Source organism: Arachis ipaensis, chromosome B09 (assembly GCF_000816755.2).
Source record: "Arachis ipaensis cultivar K30076 chromosome B09, Araip1.1, whole genome shotgun sequence".
NCBI lineage: Eukaryota > Viridiplantae > Streptophyta > Magnoliopsida > Fabales > Fabaceae > Arachis > Arachis ipaensis.
The window spans coordinates 110,711,627-110,726,519 of NC_029793.2; the positions used below are offsets into that span (position 1 = coordinate 110,711,627).

The following is a 14,893-nucleotide window of genomic DNA, read 5'->3' on the forward strand; positions in this document are numbered from 1 at the left end:
TAAACGCCTGCAGAAGCTCAAGAACTCATTGACATGGTTGCTAATAACCAGTTCATGTACACTTCTGAGAGGAATCCTGTGAGTAATGGGACGCCTATGAAGAAGGGAGTTCTTGAAATTGATACTCAGAATGCCATATTGGCTCAGAAAAAAATATTGACTCAGCAAGTCAATATGATTTCTTAGAGACTGGATGGAATGCAAGCTGCATCCAATAGTACTCAAGAGGCATCTTCTGAAGAAGAAGCTTATGATCCTGAAAACCCTGCAATAGCAGAGGTGAATTATATGGGTGAACCTTATGGAAACACCTATAATCCATCATGGAGAAATCATCCAAATTTCTCATGGAAGGATCAAAAGCCTCAACAAGGCTTTAATAATGGTGGAAGAAATAGGTTTAACAATAGTAAACCTTTTCCATCATCCACTCAGCAACAGACAGAGAATTCTGAGCAGAATCCATCTAGCTTAGCAAACTAAGTCTCTGATATATCTAAGGCCACTGTGAGTTTCATGAATGAAACAAGGTCATCCATTAGAAATTTGGAGGCACAAGTGGGCCAGCTGAGTAAAAGGATCACTGAACTCTCTCCTAGTAGTCTCCCAAGCAATACAGAAGAAAATCCAAAGAGAGAGTGCAAGGCCATTGATATTACCAAAATGGCCGAACCCAAAGAGGGAGAGGAGGACCTGAATCCCAGTGAGGAAGACCTCCTGGGATGTCCAGTGATCAATAAGGAGTTTCCCTCTGAGGAACCAAAGGAATCTAAGGCTCATCTAGAGACCATAGAGATTCCATTGAACCTCCTTATGCCCTTCATGAGTTCTGATGAGTATTCCTCTTCTGAAGAGAATGAGGATGTCACTGAAGAGCAAGTTGCCAAGTTCCTTGGTGCAATCATGAACCTGAATGCCAAATTATTTGGTATTGAGACTTGTGAAGATGAACCTCCCTTGTTCACCAATGAACTAAGTGATCTGGATCAACTGACATTGCCTCAGAAGAAACAGGATCCTGGAAAGTTTATAATACCTTGTACCATAGGTACCATGCTCTTTGAAAAGGCTCTGTGTGACCTTGGTTCAGGGATAAACCTCATGCCCCTCTCTGTAATAGAGAAACTGGGAATCTATGGGGTGCAAGCTGCTAAAATCTCATTAGAGATGGCAGACAATTCAAGAAACTAGGCTTATGGACAAGTAGAGGACGTGTTAGTAAAGGTTGAAGGCCTTTACATCTCTGCTGATTTCATAGTCCTAGACACTGGAAAGGAAGAGGATGAATCCATCATCCTAGGAAGGCCTTTCCTAGCCACAGCAAGAGCTGTGATTGATGTGGACAGAGGAGAATTGATCCTTCAATTAAATAAGGACAACCTTGTGTTTACAACTCAAGGATCTCTCTCTGCATCCATGGAGAGGAAGCAGAAAAAGCTTCTCTCAAAGCAGAGTTAACCAAAGCCCCCACAGTCAAACTCTAAGTTTGGTGTTGGGAGGCCACAACCAAACTATAAGTTTGGTGTCAAACCCCCATATCCAAACTCTAAGTTTGGTGTTGGGAGGTCTCAACAAAGCTCTGCACATCTGTGAGGCTCCATGAGAGCCCACTGTCAAGCTATTGACATTAAAGAAGCGCTTATTGGGAGGCAACCCAATGTTTATTTATTTTTGGTTTTCATATTTTCTTAGGTTCATGATCATGTGGAGTCACAAAATAAACGAAAAATTTAGAAACAGAATCAAAAACAGCGGAAGAAAAATCACACCCTGGAGAAAGTACCTGTCTGGCGTTCAACGCCAGAACAAAGCATGGTTCTGGCGCTGAACGCCCAAAATGGGCAGTATCTGGGCACTGAACGCCCAAAATGGGCATCATCTGGGCGCTGAACGCCAGAATTGCACCCTGGAGAAGAGCTGGCGCTGAACGCCCAGAACAAGCATGGTTCTGGCGTTCAACGCCAGAAATGGGCAACAAATGGGGGTTGAACGCCCAAAATGGGCACCAACCTGGCGCTGAACGCCCAGAGTTGTGTGCAAGGGCATTTTACATGCCTAATTTGGTGCAAGGTTGTAAATCCTTGAACACCTCAGGATCTGTGGACCCCACATGATCATCTCAGAATTTGTGGACCCCACAGGATCCCCACCTACCTCCATTCACTCTCTTCTCTCTTCTCAATCATCCTCTCTTCCCAATAAACACTCTTCCCCAAAACCTTCACCAATCACCTCAATCTCTCTTCCCTATCACCACTTCACCACTCACATCCATCCACTCTTCCCCATAAACCTACCTCATAAACTCCACCTACCTTCAAAATTCAAAATCAATTTCCCACCCAAACCCACCCTAAATGGCCGAACTTACCCCCCTCCCTTCCCTATATATAGCCCCCCATTCTTCTTCATTTTCACACAACACAACCCTCTCTTCTCTTCTTGACCGAAAACACATCTCCCTCTCTCCTCCATATTTTCTTCTTCTTCTTCATCTATTCTTTCTTCTCTTGCTCGAGGGCGAGCAATATTCTAAGTTTGGTATGGTAAAAGCATAAGCTTTTTGTTTTCCCATTACCATTGATGGCACCCAAGACCGGAGAATCCTCTAGAAAAGGAAAAGGGAAGACAAAAACTTCCACCTCAAAGTCATGGGAGATGGAAAGGTTCATCTCCAAAGCCCATCAAGACCACTTCTATGATGTTGTGGCCAAGAAGAAGGTGATCCCTGAGGTCCCTTTTAAACTCAAGAGAAATGAGTATCCGGAGATCCGAAATCATCTCAGGATCTGTGGACCCCACAGGATCATCTCAGGATCTGTGAACCCCACAGGATCCCTACCTACCTCATCATATCTCTTTCCATTCATAATCATCCCTTCTATTTTCCATTTACCACTCACATCCATACACCCACTACCTTCAAAATTCAACATCTCTCTCCCACCCAATCCCACCCATATGGCCGAATACACACTCCCATCCATCTCCTCCATATCTTCTTATTCTTCTATTCTTTCTTCTTTTGCTCGAGGGCGAGCAACATTCTAAGTTTGGTGTGGTACAAAGCATAGCTTTTTTGTTTTTTTTTTTTCATAACCATTGATGGCACCTAAGGCCAGAGAAGCCTCTAGAAAGAGGAAAGGATGGATCACCAAGAACCATGATCAAATTAAGAACCCGGATCCAAAGAACTATGTTACAATGGTTCGGGGGAAATACTTGGATTTTAGTCCGGAAAATGTGAGGTTGGCGTTTAACTTGCCTATGATGCAAGGAGATGAACGCCCCTACACTAGAAGGGTCAACTTTAATCAAAGGTTGGACCAAGTCCTCATGGACATATGTGTGGAAGGAGCTCAATGGAAGATTGACTCCAAAGGCAAGCCGGTTCAACTAAGAAGATTGGACCTCAAACCTGTGGCTAGAGGATGGTTGGAGTTCATCCAACGGTCCATCATCCCCACTAGCAACCGATCTGAAGTTACTGTGGATCGGGCCATCATGATTCATAGCATCATGATTGGAGAAGAAGTAGAGGTTCATGAAGTCATCTCCCTTGAACTCTACAAAATAGCCGAAAAGCCCTATTCTGGGGCAAGGCTAGCTTTTCCTCATCTTATCTGCCATCTATGTTACTCAGCTGGAGCTTCCATAGAAGGAGACATTCACATTGAGGAAGAGAAGCCCATCACTAAGAAAAAGATGGAGCAAGCAAGAGAGCCCATTCATAGAGCTCAAGAGGCGCAGGAAGCTCATCACCATGAGATCCCGGAGATGCCTCAAATGCATTTTCCTCCACAAAACTATTGGGAGCAAATCAACACCTCTCTAGGAGAATTAAGTTCCAACATGGGACAACTAAGGGTGGAACATCAAGAGCACTCCATCATCCTTTATGAAATAAGAGAAGATCAAAAAGCAATGAGGAAGGAGCAACAAAGACAAGGAAGAGACATAGAAGAGCTCAAGGACATCATTGGTTCCTGAAGAAGGAAACGCCACCATCACTAAGGTGGATTCATTCCTTGTTCTTATTTCTTCTGTTTTTCGTTTTCTATGTTACGTGCTTATCTATGTTTGTGTCTTCATTACATGATCATTAGTAGTTAGTAACTATGTCTTAAAGTTATGAATGTCCTATGAATCCATCAATAGCTGTGTTCAAGAATCATCATACTGAACTAGGAGAATCAATAACACTCTCTGAACTCTGAATTCCTATAGATGCCAATCATTCTGAACCTCAATGGATAAAGTGAGATGCAAAAACTATTCAAGAGGCAAAAAGCTATAAGTCCCGCTCATATGATTGAAGCCATGTTTCATTGATAGTTTGGAATTTATAGTATATTCTCTTTTTTTTATCCTATTTGATTTTCAGTTTCTTGGGGACAAGCAACAATTTAAGTTTGGTGTTGTGATGAGCGGATAATTTATACGCTTTTGGGCAGTGTTTTTAGTATGTTTTTAGTGGAATCTAGTTACTTTTAGGGATGTTTTCATTAGTTTTTATGTTAAATTCACATTTTTGGACTTTACTATGAGTTTGTGTGTTTTTCTGTGATTTCAGGTATTTTCTGGCTGAAATTGAGGGACTTGAGCAAAAATCAGATTCAGAGGTAGAAGAAGGACTGCTGATGCTGTTGGATTCTGACCTCCCTGCACTCAAAATGGATTTTCTGGAGCTACAGAACTCAAAATGGCACGCTTTCAATTGCGTTGGAAAGTAGACATCCAGGACTTTCCAGAAATATATAATAGTTTATACTTTGCCTAAGTTTAGATGACGCAAACTGGCGTTCAACGCCAGCTCTCTGCCCAATTCTGGCGTCCAGCGCCAGAAACAAGTTGCAAAGTGGAGTTCAACGCCCAAAATGGCACAAAAGCTGGCGTTCAACTCCAAGAATGACCTCTCCACGTGTAGACTTCAAGTTCAGCCCAAGCACACACCAAGTGGGCTCCGGAAGTGGATTTATGCATCAATTATTTACTTCTGTAAACCCTAGTGACTAGTTTATTATAAATAGAACTTTTTATCATTGTATTCGTAGACTTGGTTACTCCGGTTCCCCTCTGGGGCTGAGACCAATGAACTCCATTATCACTTATGTATTTTCAACGGTAGAGTTTCTGCACTCCATAGATTAAGGTGTGGAGCTCTGCTGTTCCTCAAAGATTAATGCAAAGTACTACTGTTTTCTATTCAATTCAACTTATTCCGCTTCTAAGATATTCATTCGCACTTCAACCTGAATATGATGAACGTGACAATCATCATCATTCCCTATGAACGCGTGCCTGACAACCACTTCCGTTCTACATTAGATTGAATGAGTATCTCTTAGATCTCTTAATCAGAATCTCCGTGGTATAAGCTAGATTGATGGCGGCATTCATGAGAGTCCAGAAAGTCTAAACCTTGTCCGTGGTATTCCGAGTAGGACTCTGGGATTGAATGACTGTGACGAACTCCAAACTCGTGAGTACTGGGCGTAGTGATAGACGCAAAAGGATAGTAAATTCTATTCCAGTATGATCGAGAACCTCCAAGATGATTAGCCATGCAGTGACAGTGCATCGGACCATTTTCACAGAGAGGAATAGGATGCAACCATCGACAAGGGTGATGCCTCCACACGATTAGCCGTGCTGTGACAGAGCATTTGGACCATTTTCCCGAGAGGATTGAAAGTAGCCATTGGCACCGGTGACATCCTTACATAAAGCCAGCCATAGAAAGGGGTAAGACTGATTGGATGGAGACAGTAGGAAAGCAGAGGTTCAGAGGAACGAATGCATCTCTATGCGCTTATCTGAAATTCTCACCAATGATTTACATAAGTATTTCTATTTTTATTATTTATTTTCGAAAACTCCATAACTGTTTTATATCCGCCTGACTGAGATTTACAAGGTGACCATAGCTTGCTTCATACCAACAATCTCCGTGGGATTCGACCCTTACTCACGTAAGGTATTACTTGGACGACCCAGTGCACTTGCTGGTTAGTTATGCGAAGTTGTGAAGATATGTTTAGACCATGGTTCTGTGCATCCGTTTTTGGTGCCATCGCCAGGGAATCAATTTCGAACAATAATTCACAATCTGAGTAACAATTTCGCATACCAAGAACGTAGCATGAAGGAGAGATTAGGAACTCCGGTGGAAAATGAGAAATGCGATTTTTTACTAGAATAATTGGAGGAAGTCGTAATTGTTGAAGAGGAAGAAGTGGTTGAAGACTTAGGAGATGTTGAGAGTCCATGGGAACCTCAAGTCATAGAGCCTCCTTCCAAGTAGCTTGAATTTGATGATGAGGAGAGTGTACAAACTCCAAAGCATATCATGGTTGAAGACTTTGAGGAGATTGATCAAGAGATGGATTCAATAATTGACGAATTTCTTACTACAATTGAATCATCCCCTATTGGACTTGAAAAAAGGGTTAAGGAAGAAGGTGCACAACTTCCAAGGCATGTTTTCTATGAAGAATTAGACGGAATAGATCAAGAAGCAAGTTCTCTTGGTGATGATGATCATGAATCAAGCCATCCTAGTAATGAATTTGCATCCACAAGTGAAATCCTTGAGCTAGAAGAGCCTTCTCCCAATGACATTAAAAGCGACGTTGAGGTAGATTTCTCTCAATCTCATATTTATGATTTGAGTGACGGAGAAGAGTTGGATGAACTCGGTGAGGAAGAGCTTGAAAGGTGGAAGTCCTTCGGCAAGGTTGGACAGGAGTTGAATATGCTTTGTCAAGATCGTTGGAGACTTCTCTACCTAGGTTGCCGTTTACTCCGTCATTTGAGTGGGTAAAATTTATCTCTATTAGATTTACTGTCCCACTTGAGTATGGTATTCTTGAAACGGATGGCCAACTTAGGAGGCTTTGTCGAATTAAGTGTAAGAGAAGGATGTTTAGTGGTTGGAGTTGTAAATCAAGACTCATCAAGTTTGAGATTTCAAGAGCTAGATGCAAGGGTTGGACTAGTGATCAATTGGTTGGATCTAAGAGAAGAGTTTGGTACTTCATTGAGAATTCGGATTGCTTGCCACCCGGTTGGAACAATGATGATTCACTTAAAGACGGGTGTAGAAACAAGATTTGGGATTCCGGCATACAAGAGGATCAACTTTGGGAGCTCAAAGCTTGTGAAGAATTTCATCAAGGCTTGGTAAATTCACTTGGAAATGTTGGAGCTTATTGGAACTCCAAGCGTTGGTGGAAGTTTCAAGATGAGTTCAAGCACAAGCCACCATGACAAGGAGCTCATCAAATGTCCAACTTAAGGACTTTAACTAAAAGTGCTAGGTGGGAGACACCCCACCATGATAAATTTTTCTATTTTGCCTCTTTTAATTATATTAGTAATAAGTTAAATTTTCATTTTTAGTTAGGTTTATTTAGTTTACATTGTGATTTCGCTTGTTTATTAATGTTTGACATTACTTTGGTAGCCTGTTAATTTAAAAAAAAAAAGGCTGTCACGCGTACGCATTGACGCCCAAACTTGGTTCGTGCCTAACCCGTGCTGGAAGGGCGCGACAGCGCAGCCTGGATGGAGAGTTGTGCCAGGACCGCGCTGGAGCGGCGCAAGGCGTATAGCCAACCCCACGCGTGCGCGTCATTGACGCATACGCGTCATTTGCGTTTTTCATCATCCATGCGTAGGCGTGGACGACGCATGTGCGTCGACTCAAAATTTTAATGGTCCAGTACTTCAAACAGAGAGTTGGGCAGGAACTGTGCGCGTGTTGTGGGAGGAGCACAATTCACACCCATGCGTACGCGTGACCGACGCGTACGCGTCACATCCTCATTCTGCAACCCACGCGTACGCATGGGCGATGCTTACGCGTCGCTTTCTATTTTCCATCTTTCATCTTTCTTCTCTCCTTTCTTCTTCTTTCTTCTCTCCTTCCTCTTTCTTTCTACCTTTATTCTTCTTCATTCCTTTCCCTTCTCATCTTTATTCTCTGTCATTTATTGCATTTTAACTTTGATTGCTTGTTCTTATTTTCTTTTCTAAGTTTGATATTATACTATTGGTGTTGAATTTCTTACTTCACTGTTGCATATTTTGTGCATTGTTTTGGGTGCTTCTTAACTTGTTTGCTATTTAGTTGATATGCCATTTGCTTCTATTGTTGTCTCACTTTCATGTTGTAGCTACCATGTAGTTGAGAACCTCATTACTATTTGACATTAGCCCACTTATATTTTATTTGTTTGCAAATCTTTGTTTGTGGGTTATTCTTCTTCTTTTTCCTCTTCTTTCATGATGGCCACCAAGAGGGGAAACAGAACAATTCTAAATGGGGCGACAAACAAATTCCTCTATATAATTTTTGGAGAAAGTTCATCAGTTGTAGCAACCTGTCCACTTCTACATCTTTGCATGCACCGAGGACGGTGCAATCTTTAAGTGTGGGGAGGTCGATGCCGACTTCCGTGGGTTAGTTACTTTCTTTTCAACACCAATGTTTAGTTTTCTTTATTAATGAGTTGTTGCATTGTATGATAGATTGCATGGTTAGTTAGTTACTTGTATTTAGCTACTACTTGGTTGAAGTAATGCTTTTTTTAAGAAACCTTTTATAGCATTTCACTAATTTGAATTAAAAATTTTGTTGAACTTGCCTGAAGAAATTTAATTTGGAACATGTTTTAGAGCTCGAACACACAAAACCAGTGAGATTTTAAGCCTATTTGATTGGTTGTATTTTATCAACCAATATTCTGTTTTGGTGTGTGTTGTTCTCTCTAAAATTGTGATCTTTCTCTTGCTTGATTCTATATTTCCATTGCCTGATGTATGCATGCACTTATGTGATTGAGGCTTTTGTTTCACTAAGCTTACATACCCATATAGCCTTATCCTTTTCATTATCCCTTGAAAACTAATGTTGAGCCTTTTTAACCCCATTTATTCTTTACTTTAACTCATCACTAACTCTAAAAGAAAAATAATAATGTCCTTAATTTGAATCCTTGGTTAGCTTAGACTAGTGAGAGTGTTCATGATTTAAGTGTGGGAAAATTGATTTGGGAACATTTGGTCTGAGAATTGAGTATTGTATAATTTTGGTGAATTTGTGAAAAAGATAGTTAAGCACATATTCTTGCATTCAATACCTTAATCATATGCATTGAAAAAAATAAAAGGAAAAAAGGAAAAATAAAAAGAAAAAAAATATAATAATAATAATAAGGGGAGAAAATGCCCCAAAGTAAATGGTGGTAGCAATACATATTGTAAGGTCCCACATCGGTTGGGGAGGGGAACGAAGCATACCTTATAAGGGTGTGGATACCTCTTCCTAACATTACGCGTTTTGACGAGTGAGTATGGGGGCTTCGGCTATCATCCCTATCGTCAAAAGCAAAACCGTGAGGCCTTGTGTGCCAAAGCGGACAATATCGTGCTAGCGGGTGGTCTGGGCTGTTACAGATGGTATCAGAGCCGGAGCCCGGATTGATGTGCCAGCGAAGGCGCTGGGCTCCCTTAGGGGGGTGGATTGTAAGGTCCCACATCGGTTGGGGAGGGGAACGAAGCATGCCTTATAAGGGTGTAAATACCCCTCCCTAGCATGACGCATTTTGACGAGTGAGTGTGGGGGGCTTCGGCTATCATCCCTATCGTCAAAGGCAAAACCGTGAGGCCTTGTGTGCCAAAACGGACAATATCGTGCTAGCGGGTGGTCTGGGCTGTTACACATATGTATTGTACTCATATTTGGGATGCATGAATATGTGGCAAAAGATAGTTAATGGGTAGTTAGATTTTGTATTCTGATTACATGGATTGTCTTAAGTTAGGTGGGAAGTTTCGGTTAATCAAGGATTCAGATTTTAGTCCACTTGACCAAATACAATCCTACCTTGACCCGAACCCCATTACAACCCTTAAAAGACCTCTTGATATATGTATCTGTGCATTTATTCTTTGTTGATTGGTAGAAGAAGAGCATGTCTTAGAAAGCAAGATTAGTAGAGAATTGAGAGAATCGAACCTCAAACACTTGAGTGATTAGAGTGTTTACACTTCTAGTGAGGGTTCGATGCTCGATTCTTTGTTCTCGGCTTTCACAAGCTTTCTTCTTGCAAGTCTATTTGTACTTCATTTTATGATTTGAATTAGTCGAATCCAGTTCATATTCGTTCTTAAAAGATTTATTTACTTTTAACCAAGTAGGTAGAAGCATTTAACATTTAGTTGCATGCATATAGATAGGTTGCATTTCATACATTCTACCATTCCTCTTCACTCTTATGGTTCTCTTGAACTTAGCATGAGGACATGCGAATATTTAAGTGTGGGGAGATTGATAAATTAATAAAATAATATAATTCAAATAAATTTATAAAATTATAAAAAATATATTAAATTTATAATTGAATATAATTAAAAAATAATCCTATATAATAGATAATAGATAATAAATTAATAATAAAGAACTTTTAATAATCCAACATTTAATGGATTTTCAGTTTTTAATGTCACCCACTCAATAGAACTTTTTTTTTCTTTACATAAAACCCCACTACTTTATCCTACAGTCATTCCTAACATATAACGTGATCAAATCTACTACCAACCTGCATGCTATTCTTCACATATCATGTGTTTATAAGTCAATTAAATTTTAACCATTTTTAGTCACTATAACCTTGATCACCAAAAAATTTCTCATTCTTTAATACTTTAATTACCTATTCATTTTCTGCATGCGTACAATTAAAAAAGGATTTTTTTTTCTTAAATAATAATTTAAATATTTTATTTATAGATATAGATAATTTACAGTATATTTATCAATTTTTTTTTATTTTTACATATTTTATTTACTGTGTAAACAAATTAAGATTATTTTTATCTCGTTTACAGTATAAACAAGATAAGATACAAATTTATTTCGCTTTATTTCGTTTACAAATGAGATCGATATGTAGAATTTGGAAAAATACACATATGTAGTTTAGAGTGTAAACGATATAAATTCGTAATTATCTCAATTACATTGTAAATGAGATATGTGTATTTGTAAATATAAAAATATAATGTTTGAAAATAATAAAATTATTAATAATTTAATTTGGACCAATTTAAAAAAAAAATCCATATAGTTTGTCACTACTTAGATCGACTTTAATTAATTTATATCTCATCTATATTTTAAATTTTAAATTTTAAATTAGTAACTTTGTTTGTTTATACTATTTTCTTAAAAATGGAGCGTTTAAAATAATAAGAAAGATAGGCAGTTTCAAATAACAGAAAAGATGGACTGTTTTAAAATAATAATAAAGACAATCAATTTTAACTCACTGTGGACGACTGGGCGTATCACGTAACTTAAATTTGTCCATTTAAAATCAGCACATTATTTTCTAGAAACCAACACATTTAAATTAGTACTCAACAAGAATAAACAAAAATAAAAAAAAATTAAAAATTTTGGTAAATAATTTTAATTATTTTTAATGTCTTATTTTAATTATATAAAGTATTTAAAATATTATTTATTTTAATAAATAATAATATATACTATTTCTAAATTTATTTCAAGAATACATATTAATAATAAGGCTGGATAAGCTGACACGACAACTCAACAAAGTGTCTATGCTTCATAGGTTGGTTTCTAGGAAAATAATGTGCTGATTTTAAATGGGCAGTTTCGAATTACGTGATACATCCAATTGCTCATTAATCAATGAGTTAAAACCGCTCATCTATCCTATTATTTTGAAATTGCACATCTTCTCTATTATTTAAAACCACTCATCTTTCCTATTATTTGAAACGTTCTATTTTTAAGAGTTCAGTACGAACAAACAAAGTTATTAATTTAAAATTTAAAATATAGATGAGATATAAATTAATTAAAGGTGATCTAAATAGTAACAAAATATATAGATTTTTATTTTTTAAATTGGTCTAAATTAAATTATTAATATTTTTTATTATTTTTAAAAATTATATTTTTATATTTACAAGTACACATATCTTGTTTACAGTGTGTATTTTTCAAATTCCATATATCTCATTTACAGACGAGATAAAGCCAAATAAAATCATGTATTATCTCGTATATACGGTAAATGAGATATAAGCAATCTTAATTCGTTTACCAATTGTAAACGAAATATGTAAAAAAATGAAAATTAGTAAATATACTACAAATTACCTATATCCGTAAATAAAATATCCAAATTATTTATTTCAAAAATCTATTAAAACATGTGTAATATATACAACGACGGCATTTCAGACTTTCTTTTAATAAATAAAAGAAATTCATATTTACGTTTTTGTTTAAAAATATTTTTTTTACGGTTGCGCTATCGTGGAAGAGCGCTATAACACACTCACTACCAACCAAGGTTCTGAAAATCGGATCGGACCGGTCGGTTCGACCGGTTTAACCGCGAATCGACAATGCATGCAGTCTGGTCCTCTTGTATTGGGAAGAAAATCGCGAGAAAACTGGTGAACCGGTTAAAACCGGCCGGTTGAACCGAACCGGTGACCGGCCGGTTCTTCTAAAAAACTTAAACGGCGCCATTTTTAATGGTATTTTAAAAAAAAATAAAAAACTAAAACCCGACCCGCACGACTCGCCCGACCCGTTACCACTCGGAACCCCCCTTGCCCCCTTCTTCCCCATTCCCAAGTCGTAGTCTCACTCTCACTGTCTCTTACTCAGTTACTCTCACACCCTACCCTAGCCCTCTGAAGCATTCGAAAACCCCAGCCCAGACGCCACCGCCGTCACCGGGGTTTGCAGGTCGTGACCGCCACCACCGTCGCGTGGTCTCTTCTTCCGTTCATTCATCTCAGTCTCACTCCAGATTCTAGGCGTGAACGGTGAACCCTAGCCCCTTCTGAAGCATTCGAAAACCCCAGCCCAGTCGCCACCGCCGTCGCCGGGGTTCGCTGGTCGTGACTGCCACTACCGTCGCGTGGTCTCTTCCCCAGTTCGCCCGTTCATTCATCTCAGCCTAGCCCCTTCTGAAGCATTCCCAGGCTCCCAGCGTCCCCGTGGTCCTCAGGCTGCCACCGCCGTCGCCTGCTCCTCAGCACCGCCGCTTCGTCTTCGCTGGCCTCTCCCTTCGTCGTCGCTGGTCTTCGCTTCGTCAGCACCCAGGTGAGTGAATCCTCTGCTTCATCTTCTCTGTTTCATACTTTTATCTTCTATGTTAGAATGTATGGTTTTGATTCCAGAACGCCTAATGTTGATGTTGTATTATTTTGGTGTTTTGCTGCTTTACAATTTTGGTGTTTTGCTGCTTTAGAACGCCTAATGTGTCTTACTGTTTTGGTGTTTTCCAGCCAATTGATGTTTTTGTGTTGTGTTGAATGGCTGAATGCTATAGGCACTAGGCAGAATTGTGTTGTGTTGAATGGCTGCCAATGCAATGAAAATTTGGGATCAACAGCCAATTCTGGGAACTTTGATTTCTGTTCAATTTCTTCGGTCTTCAATTTAGTGTTTCGCACTTTTGCTGCTCTGTAACTGTTAATTTGTTACCTTGTTTAATTTGTTACTTTGTAATTGTTAATTTGTTACTCTGTTTTGTTAATGCTGATGTGGATATTGAAGCAGCACAGGATGAGGTGATTGTTAGGGTGAGTTTCCCTCTTGATTCTCATCCGGTTTCAAGAGTGATCCAAACATTCCAAGAGGCATAAATCAATGTTATTGATTCAAAACTCGCAGCTGCAAATGACACCATATTTCACACCTTTGTAATTAAATCCCAACAAGGATGTGAACAGCTCACAAAGATAATTTTGTTATACTGTTGGGGGATCTAAAAAGAAAAGCAATTGGAACTAGGGTAGTAGAATAATAGTTCCTATTAACTGTGTAGGTCAACCAATTTATTAATGTTTGTTTATAGTATACACAGTTTATCATAAGTATTATTCTTGCAATTGTCAAATTATTTTTGGTTTTTGGTTGTTTAGTTTAATGATCATAGGGTTTATTTGTTCTGTCTTCTTTTTTCTTATATCCCATATGCCTTCTCAAATCTCAAGTTCCTATTCTTTCTTTCTTGTATTCTATCAACTTCTGTGCATAAGACATAAGAGGAAAGTAGTGATTAGTTATGTTTTTGTCACCTATAGAGAGAATCATGTCTATATAAATATTTATATTGTAATTAAAAGTTGTAGCATTATTATTATTACCTTGGTTTTAATGTTTAGGCCTTATGAAACATTGCAGTATATATAGTTCTTAGCCAAGCATCTGCTTCTTTTGGTTTTAATATTTAGATATGCTTTTATTACTATTTAACTTTTGAGTTTGGATTTTGATAAGATCATATGTATTTGGTTGATGATATTTTATGTAGTGTTTTAAATTTTGAAGATATTTTAAGATTTATATTAGACTATAATTATATTTTAGGATGTGTATTTATAATTTATTTATTATTCTATTCTAAAACAGTTTTTTCGGTTGAACCACCGGTTGGACCGGTTAGACCAATAAACCAGTAAACCAGTGACTAGAGCGGTTTGATGATCGGTCCGATTTTTTGAACCTTGCTACGAACATATTCACTGCTATCGTAGGTTTATTGCATGCGATATAGATGGGACCAGTATATAACGCAGGCAACCCCTACACATTCACCTGTAGTCATTTTTTAAAATTTATCTGTTTGAATAGAGTGAAAATCGAAAAAGAAAGAAAAAAAAGAGAAGAGGAAAAAAAGAGTTGGCGCGATGACTCGGAGCAACAATGATATCAACCATTTGAATGAAGGCGGACATACTGTGGGTCATATTGATGATCAGATTTAAAACTTAAATTATTATTTTTATTATATTATTACTATTATTATTAGTTGGTTAGGTAATTGTTATA

General features: G+C 38.3%; 1 protein-coding gene across 1 annotated transcript in view; it reads left to right on the forward strand.

The window, feature by feature from the left end:
• Nucleotides 1-14,528, forward strand: part of LOC110266909 — a 26,986-nt gene extending 12,458 nt beyond the window's left edge. The window contains exons 2-4 of the mRNA XM_021111965.1: nt 12,719-12,825; nt 12,978-13,159; nt 14,474-14,528. Coding sequence (XP_020967624.1) covers nt 12,719-12,825; nt 12,978-13,159; nt 14,474-14,486 — 302 coding nt within the window. The 3' untranslated portion in view covers nt 14,487-14,528. The remainder of the gene's footprint in view (nt 1-12,718; nt 12,826-12,977; nt 13,160-14,473) is intronic.